This window comes from Pseudorasbora parva, chromosome 1 (assembly GCF_024679245.1).
Source record: "Pseudorasbora parva isolate DD20220531a chromosome 1, ASM2467924v1, whole genome shotgun sequence".
Taxonomy (NCBI): Eukaryota; Metazoa; Chordata; class Actinopteri; order Cypriniformes; family Gobionidae; genus Pseudorasbora; species Pseudorasbora parva.
Genome location: NC_090172.1, coordinates 41,220,697 through 41,241,138, shown reverse-complemented (window position 1 = coordinate 41,241,138; position 20,442 = coordinate 41,220,697). Strand labels below are relative to the sequence as shown.

The 20,442-nt window shown below is 38.3% G+C and overlaps 1 protein-coding gene, 1 long non-coding RNA gene and 1 pseudogene across 6 annotated transcripts in view; 2 read left to right on the top strand and 1 right to left on the bottom strand.

Moving 5' to 3' along the window:
• The first annotated feature begins 1,627 nt into the window (after nucleotides 1-1,627).
• Nucleotides 1,628-13,536, top strand: LOC137072804 (intelectin-like; annotated as a pseudogene).
• LOC137072811 (uncharacterized) lies at nucleotides 4,765-12,870 on the top strand. Of its 3 annotated transcripts, XR_010904684.1 has the most exons (6): nucleotides 4,776-4,836; nucleotides 6,022-6,124; nucleotides 6,416-6,562; nucleotides 6,635-6,754; nucleotides 11,225-11,301; nucleotides 11,524-12,870. It is a non-coding gene; the product is annotated as an uncharacterized lncRNA (long non-coding RNA). The 3 variants fall into 3 exon arrangements; XR_010904682.1 differs by lacking the exon at nucleotides 6,022-6,124 and having other exon boundaries at nucleotides 4,765-4,836; XR_010904683.1 differs by lacking the exon at nucleotides 4,776-4,836 and having other exon boundaries at nucleotides 4,994-6,124.
• A 315-nt stretch (nucleotides 13,537-13,851) lies between the features above and the next one.
• itga11a (integrin, alpha 11a) overlaps nucleotides 13,852-20,442 on the bottom strand; it is a 63,614-nt gene continuing 57,023 nt past the window's right edge. For 2 of the 3 annotated variants that reach the window (XM_067440677.1, XM_067440691.1), the window contains 9 exons: nucleotides 19,726-19,802; nucleotides 19,126-19,209; nucleotides 18,949-19,039; nucleotides 18,746-18,859; nucleotides 17,377-17,460; nucleotides 16,816-16,926; nucleotides 16,210-16,305; nucleotides 15,417-15,530; nucleotides 13,852-15,143 (listed from right to left, as the gene is read on the bottom strand). In XM_067440677.1, the coding sequence (XP_067296778.1) occupies nucleotides 15,066-15,143; nucleotides 15,417-15,530; nucleotides 16,210-16,305; nucleotides 16,816-16,926; nucleotides 17,377-17,460; nucleotides 18,746-18,859; nucleotides 18,949-19,039; nucleotides 19,126-19,209; nucleotides 19,726-19,802 (849 nt within the window). In that variant the 3' untranslated portion in view covers nucleotides 13,852-15,065. The remainder of the gene's footprint in view (nucleotides 15,144-15,416; nucleotides 15,531-16,209; nucleotides 16,306-16,815; nucleotides 16,927-17,376; nucleotides 17,461-18,745; nucleotides 18,860-18,948; nucleotides 19,040-19,125; nucleotides 19,210-19,725; nucleotides 19,803-20,442) is intronic. The other variant, XM_067440684.1, reaches the window with a different exon arrangement.

Genomic DNA, 20,442 nt, shown 5'->3' with positions numbered 1-20,442 from the left:
TTTGCGACGCGACTGAAGCGATGCCTTGAAGCTTCCCGTCATTTCTGCGTTCAAATCGGTTCAAATGCAGCGCTGCCTTCCCGGAATGCTGTGCTGAAGCGCTGAAGTCGCTTGAAGTCACCCATAGGAATAAAGTGGAGCGCGGTGCAACCATAGGGCGCGTCAGAAATGTTCACGGACGACTGGATCTGCACCTGAGAGACTGTTTACAGCGTGCATTTCCTCTCTCTCCCTCTAGTTACGCGCGCGCGCACCCTACCGGGAGAAGAGCCCGTACGGCCCATACAAGGACCTTCCGATCTATTTAACGTCAAGTAGACCCATACTCGAAAAAAACTCGCCGAAACTTGTGAGAAACCGGAAGGAGTATTTTTAACACAGAAATACTCCATCAAACGTCCAACATTAGTTTTTGAAACTTTGTCTATGTTTAGGATGGGAATCCAAGTCTTTAACAGTGTAAAAAGCTCAGTATGCATGAAACAGCATTTCACCCCCCCCCCCCCCCCCCCCCCCCCTTAAAAGTCTTTTGCGAGGTTCGTTCTGCGTTCAATAAATATCAGTCTTGCTCTCTGTCTGGTGGCGCGCGGTCGTCTCAGCCATCTCACGTTCAATGTCCGTAATAGCTGATAATAATATACATTGTCATTTTAAATCTAGCTTTACAAGCTTTCTGAATATGCTGCATGCTGCTGAATCTGCATATTAGTGCTCTTTTCTGTCGTTGTTAATTACCTCTTTAGTAAACCTATACATAACCAGCAAAAGCAGGACAGCTTGAATCTCTTCCATACTCGTTATTCATTTTTTTTCACCATGTAAACGACCTGACCGATTACTTTTAAGTGTGTGTCCTTACATGACGTGACGGCGTCACGGCGCGCGCCGCGCTCATGTTGACAAGAGAGGAAAGTGAATTTTTCTGAGGGGTAAACTTTTTATTTCGTGAGTTATGAAGATAATGTTGGAGTAATGACACAGCGTATATTGCCCCAGGCAGTTTTTACTTTAACTGCGCCTGACAGAAGATTTTTTTCTCTGGGATGATTATTACAATTTACAGCAAATAGATATAAATAATACTGTATTAGTCCTGGTGGCCGTTAAGAGTTGCTATGGCTACAGTTAACACATTCAGCTGCTGGAGAAAACAGCGGTGACATTTTTGATGCGGCAGACAAACTGCATGTGACAAAATGATTGCGATTGAAAGTCATCACATGTAAACATCAGATCGGTTTAGATAACGTCTCATGTAAACAGTCCTTTCAATCGGTACACTTAAAAATGATTACATGTCCTTCACTGATTTGGAGGAGCAGTCGCGCGCAGTCCTACATCACCGGACTAATTTGCCTAATCTTCTCGGAACTTTATCGCGGTCGAAACGCAGACAGCTGCAGGTCTGGGGGGAGAAAAGTTCCTGTAAAAAAGTTCCTGGTACAAATTGTTCCGGGTAATTTTGGTGGAAACGGGGCTAAAATCAGTGTTATTCACTTCACCTGGCCATAATGTTATGCCTGATCGGTATATACTTGTTTTTTGTACAACAAAACTTAACATTATAAGTGAAGCTCAGAGTAGCCTGCATATTACAATAATAAACAAAATCTATGTCATGACCCATTTAACATTATGATATACAGGCCATAAACATTCTGTAATATCTATAAACTTGGTTAATCATAAATCAACCCCTGATAAGATAATTATATAAATACACATGATTTCATTATGCCTCTTTAGACATCACACACAGACACAAAAAAACATTTGCCACTGCCTCATTTAAATGGTAAGTTAATATGCTGTCTTGTTCAGATAATTTAAGAGTAAAAACAGATTATACATGGTTGGATCATTTATTGAATGTAATTAATTAAAAATGTGCTGTTAATGTGTGAAACAGATTTGTCATCATTGGCTTTTAGTAAATATTCTTCATACAAAAATGTTTTTGTTTGTTTGTTTTGTAATTATGAAGATTTTTTCTCTTTTGTTTGCAGGCTGTCTCTCTTACAAATATGTTTTTAGGGATTCTTCTCAGTCTTTCACTGAGGTTATGGTTCAGTGACGCTAAATCAAGTACGTTTTTTACATTTTTATTCTAGCAATCTGGATTCCAGATAATCAATCTGTCTTTCTGACTCACATTACAGCAAAACCAGCGTTTACTCTTTTTATGCTCTTTCTACAGTGTATGTCATACAAGAAAGAGAAGCACCATGTATTAATATCAGTGACACCAACAGCAACCATGAGCTTGAATAACTTCTGGACAGAATTAAATATGTTGCTCGAAGCTGCAAAGAAATTCTTGACAAATATCATGTTTATGAGGGTATGATCTTTTTTATTTATTTTTATCTAAAGGAATAAGTAATAATTTAGATGAATCAGCAATTCTTCTGTTCACGCAGATGGCCTTTACTATCTGATCTCATCAAGAGGGGTCCTTTACCAGACGTTCTGTGATATGACCACTGCGGATGGTGGCTGGACGCTTGTGGCTAGTGTTCATGAAAACAACATGTATGGAAAGTGTACTGTTGGTGATCGCTGGTCTAGTGAGCAGGGCAGCAATGCAAACCGGCCTGATGGTGAAGGAACATGGGCGAACAGAGTCACGTTTGGAACTGCAGAGGCCGCTACAAGTGATGATTATAAGGTACTTTTGTATGACATTCAACCATCAAAACATGTTTATCTTAAATCTGATTTGAGAATCTGTTTCCTTGCTGTCATAGAATCCTGGATACTTTGAAATTGCGGCACAGGATGTGTCTGTGTGGCATGTTCCTAATAAAATTGATTTTGAACATTGGACCATTGCCTCCATCCTGAGATACCACACTGAAAATCGCTTCTTAAGCCTCTATGGAGGAAACCTTTTCAATTTATTCAAGGTTAGATTGCACCATATTTGAGTTTTAAACATTCACAGAAATAAAGAAATATTTAGTAACTTAGTGTTTTTTTATGGATGAAACAAGCTGAGCTACACATTTAGAACTTCATTTTAGATGAATACAGAATTCTTCTCTTTATTTTCCCAGAAATTCCCTGTGAAGTTTGGAATCGGGGCATGCAAAATTGATAATGGACCTGCTATTTCAATTGTGTATGATATCGGAAATGCAGATTACAATAAAAATCTGTATGGTCCCAATATAAGAGGTATGGGGATATTTGTTCAGTAGTTTTCAGAAAGTAGTTAGATTGATTGACAGTCATAATATCGGTATGCATTATTATTTCTTCTTCAGTAATTGTGTATTATTTACATGGCATCATTGTTGAGATCTGATCACTGAATACAGTGAAGGTGTGCATAAAAGATTTATTCTGTATTTCTTTTTCAGCACAATTTGAGCCTGGATTCATCACATTCAGAGTCTTCAATAATGAAAAGGCAGCCATGGCTATGTGTTCGGGTGTTAAACCAACCGGTTGTGACACAGAATATGTGAGTTAAAGATTATTTAAAACAACTTTTTAATCAACAGCATTTGTAAGCTTCTTAGGCAAGCAGAGCAGAGAATTTAAAAACAGAATCATGAAATGTGTAAATATTCAGTGAAAATATTTGTTAGGTGAAACTACATTTTGAGCTGGATATACTTTTGGTTATATACTTGTACTTGATCAACAGAGCTTAAGGATAGTTGTCAGTAATATACTCATATTTTTGCAGTTCTGTATTGGTGGCGGTGGACACTTTCCTGAGGCGGCTCCTAGACAGTGTGGGGACTTCACAGCTTTCGACTGGAGTGGCTATGGCACTCATACACTCTAAAAAAAAAAGGTTCTTCAGTGGTTCTTCAGCGGTTCTTTAGGGTGGATAAGGTGCTATATAGCACCAATACCATATAAAGAACCTGTAAAGCCCCTGTGTGGTTCTTCAGCGGTTCTTCAGTGGTTCTTTGGGATGGTTAAGGTGCTATATAGCACCACTGTCATAAATTAAAAAAAGCCCCTCTAGGTTCTATCTCTCTTTTAGTTTCTTAATTTAGTTGGGGAATTGATTACAAAACAACATTAAATAAAATAATAATATTCACATGAAGTTAACATGGTTCTCAACCTTTTTGGCCCAAAGGCCCCCAAATGAAATATTTCAGAGCCCTCAAACACAACACTTTTTGACCCCAGCAAAGTGATTCAAAACAGCTTTTTACCATTGGTATTAAAAATTAAGCTAATGAATATGGGGCCTGCCCAACTTTTTAAAATTAAAACACAATAGGTATTCAATACACACAAATTATAACTGTAGGCGGCTACCAAATCAAATCCACACTTGAACCATTTTCAAATCATCACCCATACAATCGCTTATTATATTAATACCCAATACATTATAAATAAAAATAATAAAAAACCTCTTGGAAAAAAAATTCTCAGCTGGAAACTGATTTCACTTTATCACACCACTATAAAATGTTATTTACAGCGCCAAAACAAAGTTATCTTAACATTTATTTTATTTTAATTTTATGTTTTGTTCATTTGTGTAGTCTAGCTTTAATAAAATATTATGATGTCCATACATACATATATATATATATATATATATATATATATATATATATATATATATATATATATATATATATATATATATATATATATATATATATATATCTGATTGGCGCGTTTATATATATAGAGATATACTATATATATATAAACGCACCAATCAGATGTACGCTGTTTGTGCGCGAGCGGTCCTACTCGAGAAACTGCGTCATTTGTGTCGTTGCTCGTTGGACCTTTGGCTTTGGAGCCGGCGTCGTTATGAAGAGAGACTGAGGAGAGAGAAAGAATCTTGCCCAGGTGAGTGTCATACCTCCAACTGTCACATAAATATGCTATTAAAGTTGAGTTACTTGTTAGGGGGAAATTTTGTTGGTATTTTAAAATGTTGTACCGTGTTTTGAGTAATGTTAGCCAACTGTGTGGAGCCTGACCAACTGTGTTGACTAACGTTAATTTAACTTAGTTAACGATTTTTTTTCCCAATAAACAAAGCGAATAACATCCTAGTGACGCTCAAAAAGAAAAAAGAAAATAATTTCTTACACTCGAGCCAGAGTTGCAGCAGTAACGTTTTAGTAACGTTAAGTTATTTCAACCAAATACACTGAAACGTCTTTGGTGTAACGTCAACCGACAAAGCTCGAGAGACAGAGGGGGGTTTAACGTTAACGTTAAGGAGATGCGGTTAGGGATATTTGTTGCTTAACTAACACTGAAGTGTAACGTTAAGTAATAATTAAGGCTAACGTGGTCGTTCGTTTCGTGACTAACTATTTAATCTTTTTTTTTTTTTTATCGCTGATAGAGATGACAGCCACGGTCCTAGAGGTGGGCTTTATATAGCTGCACCGTTCCCATGGATGCTGTGTCTAGTAACGTTAGTGAATATGAAATAAAAATAACATATGCACAACTTCTTAACTATTAAGTTAAAATTAAATGCTAGCCTACTTATGTTAACCGTTTAAAGCTCAAATAATGTATTTAATCTTCCATGCAAGAGGTGTAACATTACATAGTGTAAGGTTACGTCAAAGACTTCTATGCAAATGTAACTGGAATGGAAGCAAACAACAAATTCTTTAACGTTAGGCTAAAAGTTAACGTTAGCTCTATTTATTTAGGCTATTTATCATTAGCTTAATTATTAACATTGGCCTATTTCATGTCATGCATATTTGCATGTAACTGTTAATGAATTGGTTTGAAGATCATTTTCAGTTAAGGCTGTGCATCATCAATGTCACCATACGATACACATCACGATATGGATCAATTTGTAATTACATTTCTTTTTGAGCAGAGTTTAGTAACAGTAATATCTGTTTATTGAATAACCAGTGCCAGTGTTTCTGTTATAACAGTTGTGATAATTGAAAAACTATTTAGTTTATGTCATTTAAAAAAAATTAAGAGTTAAATTAAATTAATTGTCACAAGAACAGCTTGGTTCAATATCGATTATTTTTGGCTACATAACAGGTATGCCACATGCATGGCAAATTTTCTCAAGGAATAGGATACACATCTCTTAACTGATGCTGTAAACTATGGGAGTCAGTTGAAGCCTACTATAATATTGAAGGTAAAATTGAACAGATTTGTACAAACACTTAAATTACACAATGATTTTTTTTATAATAATAAAGTTAAAATATTTGCTAAACAAATTACATATTTCTACTCAAATTTGTTTTTTAAAGTATAAACATTTAAATGGTGGCTGTCAAACAAACTTTCTCAATTCACATTTGGTGTAGCAGCAGAACTTTGGTGTCTGTTCATCTAAGACACATTTTATGAATCTTTATAGATTCCTGTGTAAGTGTGTTTTGTATTTGTACCCACATTTGTACCAATTTCAATACCCCTATAGGTTGATGCAGGAGAAGATGAACAAAGTATTAGGGGACATCTAGAGAAGCTTCAACCAAACATAGAGCTCCTCAAAGAAAGGATGGTGTGGAAAAATTTTGTGTCCAACCATAGCACAGAGGAGACTCGTTTCAGACTGGTGAAAATGGTAAGTACAGTAGTGTGTTGATTGCCTCCTTATGTATGACTATTTTTTAATATGTCTTTTTTTTTACTTTAGCCAACAAATTCTTACACAGCTCTCTGCAATGGAACAGAGGCCTTCAAGTTTCACGGAGTCCCCTTAAGGACAAGTTCAGCCGAAAGATTGGCGACTGTGAAGATGGCAGGCTAAAAAAAGGTAATTAGGGTGGTGCTATAATTCAACAAAACAAGAAATTGGGTCTACCTACAGTTCTGTTGGTCTGGAGTGCATTTCCCGTATAACAAAGTAACGCAGGTGGTGGAGTAATAACTGCTTTTAATTAATTATTTTGAGATAGAATTCATGCTAGATCTTTTGCTATAAATTATGGACATGGCACCTGAGGCCTAATTCTTATTTTTCTCAGTTATTTTGCTTCATTTCCTGATTCAATCAAAGGCTCTTTCTTACGTCCTAGAGCGCGTCCGCACATGCGCACTCTTCAAAAAAGGTCATTTAATATGGCCTTATACATATACATAAAGGACATTTGTATGTATTCGAAAAAAGTCCCGGCTGAAACATTGTCCCTCACATCACCCCCTCCCCCTCTCATTTCTGGCAATGGGGGGAGGGGGAGATGTGAGGTAGGATGTTTGACCTGGGACTTTTTACTGCGCTGAGTACTAAGTGCTATTCCGCCATACATTATAGTTCTCCTTTTTAATCGGCTTAGAAAAGCACCACATTTTATTTTGTGTCACTATACTTGATCGTTCAACTATTTGTGTAACTGTATTTAAATAGGGAAACCGTGGAGGTGTTTGGAGGCTTCTAACTTGATCTCTGTTTGGTACCATAGTGAATGAACTGGGCTTAGTGGGCTAAGCTAAATGCTATCAGATCGTCAGCGCGCGTCAGAGAGATTAAGTGCACGCACTCCGACGAGAGAGGTATGCGTCAACTCGTCTTAGTTAAGGGAATAACATAGTTTAATGTGAAAAAAGCGGTAAAGTATCCTTTTAAGTCCACGTCATGCAAACAAGAAACTATGCTTCTAACCAAAGGTCTAGAGCTGTCGTTCCAACCACACAAGTTTACGATGCAGTTTGCGAACGTTCATTGGAACAATGGTGTCGGGAAACACCAAATCGTTGAACTATGTCAGTAACAACGGAACTTGCGACCATAGTTGGCTAATGATGGGGAAATGCACCCCGGATTGACTTGAAAATTAACATGCAGTTTCTTTTCTGGGCCTGTTATGAAGTTTTATGTAGCATCATTTCTCAAAGCTAAAGTCTGAACATTCTGTTTTTGCTTCAAAAGAGAAAAATTATACAATCTTATTTTAACATCTTTGTTGGGATTGTGATTAAAATGCAGTGGTTGCCTATCATTTTAAATGGGTACAGACAGTTAAGGCAGATGAACTGGCAATGCCAGATGAACTGGCAATCGCAATGTGCAAACACACAGTTTCTTCCTAAATGCTGTTTCACAGTAGCCTTGAAGTCTAGACGCACCCTTGCAGCAGCAAATCTAATTTGCAGCGAGTGTGGTCTATTAACTCATAAAATTGTGAACTGGAAAAAATAAACTCTGGTCAGGCCAATCACATTGTGTTTAAAGTTGGTGGGCGGGCTTAACATATTGACGGCACTCCAGCAGATGTGCGGTCTTGTGTAGGTTCCGCATGCAACTTGTAAACAAAGAAGCTGGCGAACGGCGGTCTTTCAAATCGGCTTTGGCCACGGCTCTGGAAGATTTGGAGTTAAGCTTTTCTTTGAGAAAAGAACAAAGAACGGCACTGAAATCATCCTTTAGAAAGGGAAGATGTGTTCAGAGTTTTACCGACCGGATACGGCGAATGTTTAATCAACTAGTTCCACTTCACGTTGCTCTGGTTGGTTGTAGCACTATCTTATTGCGTGCAGAGGGAATTTGAAAGACAACCGTTTATCACGCCCCTTGGATTGAGCCCTGTCAACGGTGAGTCTGAGTCAACATCTTGATGTGGGTTTGGCTTGTCAGGCCAGTTCAAAAGGGAAGTGCAAGTAGATGCAAAGGGAGCGGTACACAGTCAATACTCAGGCAAGGACCCCCTCCGCTGGTGTGGCGTTACACTCCGTTTATAAAAATGCCAGTGAGCGTGTGGACTAGGCCTAAATTCACTATCCCTCATTCTTCACTGGGTTCAGTGGTTGCACTTGCAAGCTATCACCATCATTATCACTCATTAGCGCACCAAACGTCAGCTCTCTTCACTTTACCACTTGGTCTGGTCTCTTCAAAAAGGACACACAACAGACCCTACCTGGTTTTGCACTGGAGTGCTTACCTATTATACTCACCTGATAAACCTACCTGTTGTTCCTGATCTGTCATCCGTCTTCTTTTTCCTGCGTTGTCTATTTGGATCTTCTTATCACTAGTCATTTACATCGCACACCACCTGCACAGAGAACCACGTATCACCACCAGCTAAGTCTTCAGTAAACCAGCATCATTGTTGCATTGCCACTTTGTTATCCTATCTTTACAATAAAGACTTGTTGTTTCACTTATCCCCCTTGTCTGGCCTCTTGCTTGTGCATGACAGAAGACCAAACCACAAAAAGAAAACATGAGCTGAAAATTCACTGGAGAGCGTTGTTCCCCAGTATGCTTTACAGCCAGCCCCAGAGTCTCATCCTAAGATGGGTGCCTTGTCAGAACTCCCTTCTTAAAATTACTTCTCGTCTGAACTTGTGTCCTAAAATGGCCAATGATTTCAATTCACTTCCTTTTCTAGGATCCAGTAGCAACTACCTTCCTTGTCCAGAGGCTCTAGTCCATGAGCCCACTCTAGTTAGTGAGTTTACTCTTATCCCAGAGTACATTTCTGTGCCTATAATGCAGCTAGCATATGTGTCTTGGCCACACACACATCGGCTCCAATCCCTGCACTGCCTTGACATCCCGAACTACCTGCACCTTCATGGCTTCCAGAACCGCATTCACCGTCATGGCTTCCTGAACCGCCTGCCCCGCCATGATCTTCCAGAACCCCCTGCACTGCCATGGCTTCCAGAACCGCCTGAACCACCATGATCTTCCAGAACCCCTTGCACTGCCATGGCTTCCTGAACCACCTGCACCGCCATGGCTTCCAGAACCACCTGCACCGCCATGGCTTCCAGAACCGCCTGCACTGCCATGGCTTCCAGAACCGCCTGCACTTCCATGGCTTCCTGAACCACCTGCACCGCCATGATCTTCCTGAACCACCTGCACTGCCATGGCTTCCTGAACCACCTGCACCACCATGACTTCCAGAACCGCCTGCACTGCCATGGCTTCCAGAACCGCCTGCACTGCCATGGCTTCCAGAACTGCCTGCACTGCCATGGCTTCCTGAACCACCTGCATCGCACCACCATGATCTTCCAGAACCCTCTGCACTGCCATGGCTTCCTGAACCACCTGCACCGCCATGGCTTCCAGAACTGCCTGCACTGCCATGGCTTCCTGAACCACCTGCATCGCACCGCCATGATCTTCCAGAACCCCCTGCACTGCCATGGCTTCCTGAACCACCTGCATCGCACCGCCATGATCTTCCAGAACCCTCTGCACTGCCATGGCTTCCTGAACCACCTGCACCGCCATGGCTTCCAGAACCGCCTGCACTGCCATGGCTTCCAGAACCGCCATGATCTTCCAGAACCCCCTGCACTGCCATGGCTTCCTGAACCACCTGCACCGCCATGGCTTCCAGAACCGCCTGCACTGCCATGGCTTCCAGAACCGCCATGATCTTCCAGAACCCCCTGCACTGCCATGGCTTCCTGAACCACCTGCACCGCCATGGCTTCCAGAACCGCCTGCACTGCCATGGCTTCCAGAACCGCCTGCACCGCCATGGCTTCCAGAACTGCCAACTGCGCCCTGGTCTCCAAATCAACCGGCTCCCTGTACCATCCTGGAGACAACCTGCTTTGATGAACCATAATGAGCCCAGGATGCAGACGCCCTCAAACAACCCCAGCATTCCTCTTGTTCCACATCTACACCCACTCCTCATTATCACCATCGTTATCACTCATTAGCATACCCTACTTGCGCTCTCTCCACGCCACCATATTCTCTGGTTTCGACAAAGAGAAGCATCACAGACCAGGCCTGGTTTTGCACTAGAGTGCAAAATTATATTATATACTTTTATACTCACCTGAGAAACCTACCTTTTGTTCCTGACCTGTCATCTGTCTTCTTTTTCTTGTGTTGTCTGCTTGGTTCTCCTACTAACCAGTCATCTACATCGCACACCACCTGCACAGAGAACACTGTATCACCTGACATTCATCCATGCTTGTTTTGCATTCCCGATTTGTTCTCCTATCGTTGCAAAAAAGACTTGTTTCACTTACCTCCCATGTCTGTCCTCCTTTGTTCCCTATGGACCCCTGTAGGCAAAGAGGGGTATTGCAACTTGTCCCAATGTGCATGTGATGAATGCCTGTGTATTTGTACTAGTCAAATTAAGTATACTTTGAATGGATGTGCGTTCGACTAAGCGTACATATAAAAAACTAAATATACCTTGGGCATTAAACAGTAATGAAGGTTAAAACAAACAAAAAAAGTATTGGCTAAAAGCATCCCCCATGTTATGTTAATCTAATGATGTTATTTTGTTTAAAGGCCTACAGTTGGAACCAACTGTTTTGCTTATGCCTGCACTGTTGAAGGATGACCCGAGGTTGCTGTTTGAAGTTGAGGTGAGCCTTGAACAGTTTACTAGTGTGTAAAGCACAATCTAATCAAAGCACTACCCTATTACTTACACTCGCATTTTATTATGCAAATTATTTTAATTCAAACATTATTTTTTTTTGTTTGTTGGTCTCTTCAAACTATCTTATTAAATTGAAGAGACAATTACATTCAATATAGAAATAAATACGAGAAGATGGTTAATGCTATTATTTCCTCTCCTCCAGGGCCATGCTCAGACCAGCCCTTCTGACATCCCAACACCTAAGATGGTGCTTAAAGGCTGCAGGGAGGGTCATCCCCTGCAGTATGACCACATTTTTACTCACTTTGGATGGCCAGGGAATCACTGAGGAGAGTGAGGACATCTCAATGGCACTGGGGCCTACTCTTGTGTGTGTGTTGTGTTTGGAGTCCAGTATTCTACAGGACTCAAAAATACATTGACCTTTTTGGACTGTCGTTTTAAAATAAAAGGATGGAGCCGGACTTCCTGTCACCATAAAAGATGTGTACAGTTCAATCTGTGACCAGATTTAAGTGATATATTCTCTCTTTTTTCCAGTTTCAGTTCCAGTTTATGTATTGTTTTTAAAATCCTGAAGGACTTGCAAATGGCTTGAAAGCTTAAAGGGTTAGTTCACCCAAAATTGATTCAAGCTGATAGAACTTTGACTGAAATAGCCACTCGTTACAAATGAGGTATGCCGCAAAGCATTTGTGAAGCCACAACACGCACAACCTTGAGGCGGATGGGCTACAACAGCAGAAGACCCCACCGGGTACCACCCATTTCCACTACAAATAGGAAAAAGAGGGTAAAATTTGCACAAGCTCACCAAAATTGGACAGGTGAAGACTGGGAAACGAACAACATTAGGGTAAGTAATTAATGACAGAATTTTCATTTTTCGGTGAACTAACCCTTTAACTCTGATTGCAAATGGTTGTATAAGCAGTTTTCTTGTATATAATAAGCTATTATAAATTAGTTAATATGAATGCATGAGTGTATGTATCATACATCTGTATGTAGAATGAATTCAAATGGTGAAAAGTAATCATAAGAGGTCTATAATACCTGTAGAAGGGTTTACAACTACTGTCTTTGAGTAGACTCTAGGGTTCTATGTTTTCTCTCGCTTTCTGCCAGTGTTCCAGTTATGTATTTATTTTTTTCAGTTTGCATGTGATTGTATTAAAGTTTTTGAGCAATTCCACTCACTCATTAATCTGTTACAAACTCAAAATTTTCCAAATAAATTTTTTTTGTAAAAAACACAACAGGTCTCTTTTTCAAAAATGTACATATTTCAAGTGTGTTGCATTTTTTATATGTGTGTACAAGGTATATTGTAATGTTTATATATAGTCCCTGACTTGTCAGCACTGATTTTATTTGCTACTAAGATTAATCAATTAAATGGTTTTGAAAGTGTAATTTATTTTGTTTCTCAGAAAGCATTTAATACAGTATTTTAAATCTTTAAAACCACAATTTGGTAAGAATTATCATTTACCTTTTAAGTAAAAGTTGTAATTAAGAAGCTTATTGACATCAGAAGCGTGTCTGACATGATAATGGACCCTACTATCTAAAAAAAAAACAATATATATAAAAAAAATATATATATATTGCACCTCTAATTTGACAAATGTGCTAGAAAGCTACTTGATGAATAGGTGCTATATAGCACCAAAAAAGGTTCTTCTGATTACGAACCAAAGAACCACTCCTGGTGCTATATGGCACCCCTTATGGTTCTATATAGCACCAAAAAAGGTTCTTCTGATTACGAACCAAAGAACCACTCCTGGTGCTATATGGCACCCCTTATGGTTCTATATAGCACCATTTGACAAAGGTGCTATATAGCACCTTTAAAGATAGGTGCTATATAGCACTGAAAAAGGTTCCCCTATGATTACGAGCCAAAGAACCATTTTTAGTGCTATATAGCACCATTTTTGTTTAGAGTGTACAGGCAACAGTGCTTCCAGAGAAATAACCGAAGCAGCTGTACTTATTTTTTATCGCTGACATTCTGAAACCAAAATCACCTGCTTCTTGTCCTTCTCTCTTGATATCGAACCTGATCACATGAAATGTGTGTGCAGTGTTTGAGAATATATAAGTGTTTATCATGCACGCAAAATCTGCGTACAATATACATTATATGACATTGCACACTCGTTTTCTCATGTGGTCATGTTGGATATATCACATTATTTAACATCTGATTGTAACATGCACAAAATGTATTTCTTTACAAAATATTATATCATTCTGTAATCTATAAATAGGTGAAGTTTGTTTGATATATTAGGAATGTGTTTTTAAATGTGTGTAACTAATGAAAAATAAATTAATTTAACAAGCATTTCACTGCTCCTTTATAAATCCATATCCATTACTGTATACTTTGACACTCACAATGTTTATGTGTTGTTTTTTTCAAATAGAAACACATTTTGAAATAAATCCACTGGATTTCAACACATCCTTTTTCCAAATTCTTTATTTCGATATTTATTTTTAATATCATGGACATATCTATTTATATTTAAATATAATAAAGCATTGAAGAATAGGGATCCCTGACTACATCTGCAAATGATAAGGATGTTTCATAGCACTGTAAACACTCAACAACTTTTAACGTTAGGGAAAATTTGATCAATATTCTTAATATTTGAAATGAATAAATCATAAGTCTGGTTGACATACTGTATAGGAAGCATACCCTTTTACAAAGGCTACTTGTTGAGGTGTGAAGCATATCATGGAAGCTAAACTAGGGCTGATGTCTTGCTAAAGATAATGCCACAATCATTATGAAAGCACACATTTGAAATTTGTTTTACAAAGATAAACTGCATATTTACAAAATTCAAGTTTGTATCACTACAATATAAAAAGTGCATCAATGTTTTAAAAAAAAATCAAATATTAAATGTCCACCTCTATTGTTATTTGAGATTGAACAATGAGCATATAGAGAAAAAAATGTTTTTGTATAATTATTTAGGGTATTAGAGGAGGATAGTTCATAAAATGTAAAAAAGTACACATTTCATTTTCTATTCAATAAATTACGACCACTTAAAAAAAACAGAGCTCTAAACTCCAGTGCCTAATATTATATTACATATAATAACAATGGCCATTACAATAAAGTGAACCAACTTTTGCACTTTTTTCCTCCAAGATGTCCCTTTTTTCAAGAAATAAAGAAGAAGCACCAGAAAACATGGCTGTTTTATGGAGTTACAGCACTTTGAGGTTTCTCTTGTATATTCTCTTGTCAGACACTGGATTTGGCCAAGGATCAAAGGTATTGACTGTGATTCCAAATACTTCTTTGTGACAAACTTCTTTCCTTTGAATACATCAAAAGTCAAGCTTTTCACTTGAATACATCTTCCAAAAGTCTCTCTTTTGAATCTGTCTCACAGAAGAACATCCTTTAAGAGGTTGTGAGCATCGTGTCATCTGAGGGTTTTGATCTGGAGTGAGAAGACAGATGGAGACCCACCTATGGGGTCGGCTCAGTAAGCAGTGCAGGCATGATGAGGGTCATTGCAGTGTTTTTTTATGGTTTGAACAACAGGTCGTCCAGTGCGCAGAGCATATCCCTCTCCTTTATTCATTGCCTCAAGTTCTGTTTTTCTCTCTTTCTCCCTTTCTGTCTGTTTCAGAGACGTCTAATGTTGCTGTTGGTTGGTCCCTGAGATGTAGGCCTGTCTGAACCCTCTTGAGCAGCCTGCGTTATCGCTCTTCCACCATCTTGCCATTAGCCTCATTCTGAGCCTCCTCACGCCTTTTCTGCCTTTGGAAAAACCCCAACTAGTTGAGTGAAAAAATACAACAAAGAAACATAAAATAAGAAATATATTTAAGATTCACTAATCAAATAATCTATCCACTCGCTGTCTGTCTGTCTGTCTGTCTGTCTGTCTGTCTGTCTGTCTATCTATCTATCTATCTATCTATCTATCTATCTATCTATCTATCTATCTATCTATCTATCTATCTATCTATCTATCTGTCTAGCTGTCTGTCTGTCTGTCTATCTATCTTTCAGTCTGTGTGTGCTTATAAATGTACAGGACATATTACCTTCCAAAGCGCCAGGATGAGAAGAGAGAGGAGTAACAGGCCTCCAAGTGTGCTTCCTATGATAATCCAAAAAGGAACACGGTAATCCTCCTCTTTCCTTATCTCTAGGATAATCTGAAAACATACATACAAAAGAAAAATATAAACACTATACTGCTTTATCAGATATGCCTCACCGTGCAATTATGACATAGGAACTTATGATTAGGCTGCTGGTTAGCTCTGTATATATTGTCACTGACACATGCCATGCTTTATTATAACTTTCATCTGCTGGAGCGGAGATCAGATTTGCTGATCTTAGTAGTTATGTCTATTTTCTTTCCTGCCTATAGAGGGCAGCACCACACAGCAAAACAGAAAAGAACAGAACTCAAGTGTGCTGCTGGTCCTTTCGGTCCCCTTGGCTCCAGGTTCTTTTACTGTGGTGAAACAACTCACACAGTAGCTCACTAAAGGACACACTATTGTGTAAAGGGAAGGTTCTGGCATGAGAGAACCAAATAAGTCAAAATTGCAGTAATGTTAGCATGAATGCCTTTATGTTTCATGTCTGTGTACAATTGTTCTTAACTCTTTCTGACAGATGAATGAAAATAAATAATTTGTCAGTGTTTTTCTCTCTCTAAATTGCCTTGGATTGAAAAGACAAAAGCAACTTCTCAAACCAACCACATCTTCACGTATTCAGTCATGGATTTACAGTATATTTACCTATTCTAAACATGTTGTCCAGCAATCTTTCTTTAATGTGGATTTCTGTAAATGCTGATGTGTACAGAGGATGACTCACGTGTCTGACCGGCTTCTCTTCAGGCAGAAACATGGGGCTGGAAGGGTTCAGCTCCACTGAGGCTGTCGTCACCAGCTCAAGGGTTTTGAACTTCAGCTGCCATGACAAGAAAAACAGTTTTTAGTGTCTCTGACATATACTTGGTCCAGTGGACGTAAGAAAGTGAGAGAGGACCCAACACAAGAAGTGTGATGCTAGAGTGGTGGTAGAAAGAGTCAGTGTATTTGGACATTTAAGACAGATTTATCACACAATGTCTAGATTTCTTTACAAAATATAAAATCAACTGGAATCTACAAACAATTGATGCTAGCAATATTTCCAAACAAACTGATTTCAAGGAGATTTTTACCATTGTTTTGTAATCTAAAACAAACATTTTTATAAACATTTGAACATAAAAGTTATATAAAATGTAAACAAAGCCAGATTTAGTTACAGTATGCCTATATGTATCATTTCTCTAATTACTGCTCTAGTTATAGGTTTGCATTGGTTTTGGGAGATCCTCCTCTTGGCCAAAGCCTTCATGGTGTGTGCAAACACTATGCCTTGATGTCAAGTTCCCTTTTTTCCCATATTTTACTTCTTCATCTTCTCACTCACCGCATGCAGTGCATCAGTACGAAGGGATCCGCCGAGTTTCACGCTGACATCACTGTAGGAAGGCAGGTTGATGGTACACTGCACTGGCACTGCCAGCGTGTTGGAGTAGTTCTGTGCAAAGGAACAAGAAACATTTCTCTCACAAACAGACAATCTTACTGATGAAACCCAGCTGCTTGTGGTGGAAATCTGACATGCGTTAGAGTTGCATTACGAAACTCCCCACCTCAGACATATGAGAATCTTCAAAAACATAACATTTTTAGAACTGATTGAACTGATGAACCACATTTACCAATAATAAGCTTTATTTATGGCACACTTTATTAAACTCAAGTGGATTTATTCAGAGAGTATAAACCAACTATTTTGCAGAGAAGTGCTTTACTGCTGTGGCATTAAATCAGCACATCTCATATATGAAACCTTTTAAATCAGGCAAACTATAAAATGGCATAAAGCAGACTTTTATAAAGTTCTAAAGTGCTAGTCTGAAATGTGGCACAAACTTTGTCTTTGATAACATGCAGATATTATAAGCCTGTGCAGAAAGGGTCTTACCAGTCGTGATGTTCGTGAGAGGTCCTCTGGAGAGGCCCGACTGTGCGCCACATGCTGAGGGGGAATACATTGACTTCCACCTACCTGATGAAAAAATACTTATAATATTAATATCATTCCTGTAGCTCAAACAGTAGACCATGGGGTTTGATTCCCAGGGAATGCATGAACTAAAAAAAAAAATCTACCTTGAATGATATGTTGATCACTTTGGATAAAAGACTTAAAGTTCCCCAGTTATGCTATTGTAAAGGTATCCTGCAATAGGCCTGCATGCATCCACATTTTGTGTACACATGCACATCATGTACACAACACCTAATTTCTCAAACAGTCTGAAAATGGTTTGTTCAAAGATTCAGTCTCTCTAAACTCCACCTTTACGCTAACCTACTCGGCTCTGATTGGTCAGACGGTGCAGTCGTGAACAGTCTACCACTTAAAGCACATTAGAAACAAACTGCCTATTATCATATCAGAATTTCAGCTAAGAAAGCTTCCTCAGAACTTTATATACAGTGATGCAAATGATAGCATTGGTTTTTCTATATCAATTCCCGATCTCATCCTCATTCTCATTGAGGAGCGTCAAAATTAATTTGCAGCTCTAAAAACAGCATTTTCTCGACATGTTGAAAATACGAACCAAATTTTTCCGGGCCTCAGCTACAACAACAGTTTTTGAGAGCGGGTAAAGTTGACATTGTTCCTCGGCAGCCAATGAAAACCATAGGCTGGCAATATGCACGTGTTACATTGGTACTGTTATTTAACAGGAAGTAAGACTATAATTGCTGATGACTCATTTCAGTATTTCAGAACTGATTCTTGCTTTTAGAAGACAATAACTTTGTTGTGCACTTTGATCTTTAAAATTTTGCAGACCTTTTACATTTACAAACAGCTATATTATACACTGCATTAAATGCAATATTTGAAAAAGCATAATAGGGGAACTTTAATACTTAAAAGACTTAAGGCTTGAATACACTGTGTGACTTTTTAAAATTTGAACAGATTTTATAAAACAAGGTATCATACACTTGCCAACTTTGTAAATGCTTACAGAGGACAAACAGAGTCATCATACATTAAACGACTAAGGATTAATAACACAATAACAATATTTTTGTAGATGAATTTAATCTGGATTGAAATTGTCAGCCCATTATACATGATGTGATTTTCTGTGAAATCTGTCAACTCAAATCTACAGACTGGCTATGACTTTTAGTAAGTGGCTTTGACTTATCCACTTTTAAAAAAGGGCAAAAAAAAGTGAAAGGGCAAACCTTTTTTTTTTTTAAATCTAATAAAAAAATATGATGTATTAATATTTGGAGTAAAACTATAGTTGTGTTCTCTTTACCTGATCAATATGGAAATCTCTGATCTGCAGGAGTTGATTGCCATTTTTCGTGACCTCAGGGATTGCAATGTACATTTGCAAATCTTGGACTGGAAAATAACCAAGGTTCTGGATCTGTGATGCATAAAAGAAACTTGTTTTTTTTTGTTTTTTTGAAACATCAGTATTTGGGGTCCTGCTTTCTTTAGTAAAAGATACCTCACCTGAAAGGTAAAGTTGAATGGAGGGTTGAAATCACTCGGTTCTTCTAGAGAGAGGTCAGGTTTAAGCTCATATCGAGTTGGGTAAAAATCCCTGCGAGAATAAAAATATAATTTGTAAACTAATTTCCATAACCACGCATATTTATTAGAATGTTTAAACAAACACATCTATCTCACCTTGTGAAGAGCAGATCAGCCTCATATTTCAGAGTGTAGAAAATGTCATTGATGTTATCGCGTAGGACAACTTCCTCACCCTCACTGTAAAAACACAAGAACATGAGAAGGGAGGCATGAGAAACCTCCCAGGCAGAGACACTCACCCTGCAATCCACTGTGCAGTGACGCTTGGCCGTGCATATGAAAAGATGAACTTCCAGCTCAGGCATTATTGTTGTCCAGAATTCTTTATGCTCAGAGTTTCATAACAATTTTAAACCATCAGCAATGCTCTAGATACTTTAACTGCAGCCACATCTAGCTGATTTCAATCTGATTGTGGCCATTTAGTAATCCAGTGATCCATGCATATTTTCTTTTTCTTTCTTTCTTTCTTTCTTTCTCTTTCTTTCTTTCTTTCTTTCTTTCTTTCTTTCTTTCTTTCTTTCTTTCTTTCTTTCTTTCTTTCTTTCTTTCTTTCTTTCTTTCTTTCTTTCTTTCTTTCTTTCTTTCTTTTGTGGTCCACAGGATAAAAGTGATTTGATTTTTAAACAACAACATTTTTAAAACAAAAACTGAGATAGATGTTAGACGGGCTGACTGTTAGCTGTGTCCTACCTGTTAACCTCCAGAATGAGCCGTACATGATCCAACAACACAGAGTGACTGAATTCAAATTCCAAACGAAATGTTACCTGTAGAGAAAGAGTCAGAGTAATATTAAATCACAACAGACACATGATATTAGCACAAGTGACTGTCTACTGTTGGTAGCTTTCCGTCGGAAACCTGATGACAATGAACAGTAATACACAAGAACATACACTTCTTCACACATATTGACACACAATCATGGTTGAAAACACAAGCTCCAGGACATTCCATAATGGTGTTTTGATTAAGATTTTTTTTTGAAAGTTAGTCACTTTATATAATTTCCTGCATGCTACAGTGTAGTTTATCTTTGATTCATCTAACTACATTTACATTAATTTAGCCATCCCTAGATTCTGAGTTCCATTTACTCCAAAATTCAGATTTAACACCAGATCACATCCAAAAACTTGAAAATGAAGAAAACTAAAGATGAATCAATATTTTCCAGGGCAAACAGCCTTTCTGGCTATAGGAGAATGATACAAACATGCCAAGACCCTGTTAGCCTACCCCTAGCCTTATTCTACAGACCAATAACATCATTTTTGTGGGAAAAGGCACTTTATCCACTGCAGCTGGTTGTTCTTTAACCACCACATGAAGTATTAACTTCCATATCCTGTATATACATCACTTAAAAGTGACAAAACACAGATATACAGGCTCTCCCAAAGAAAA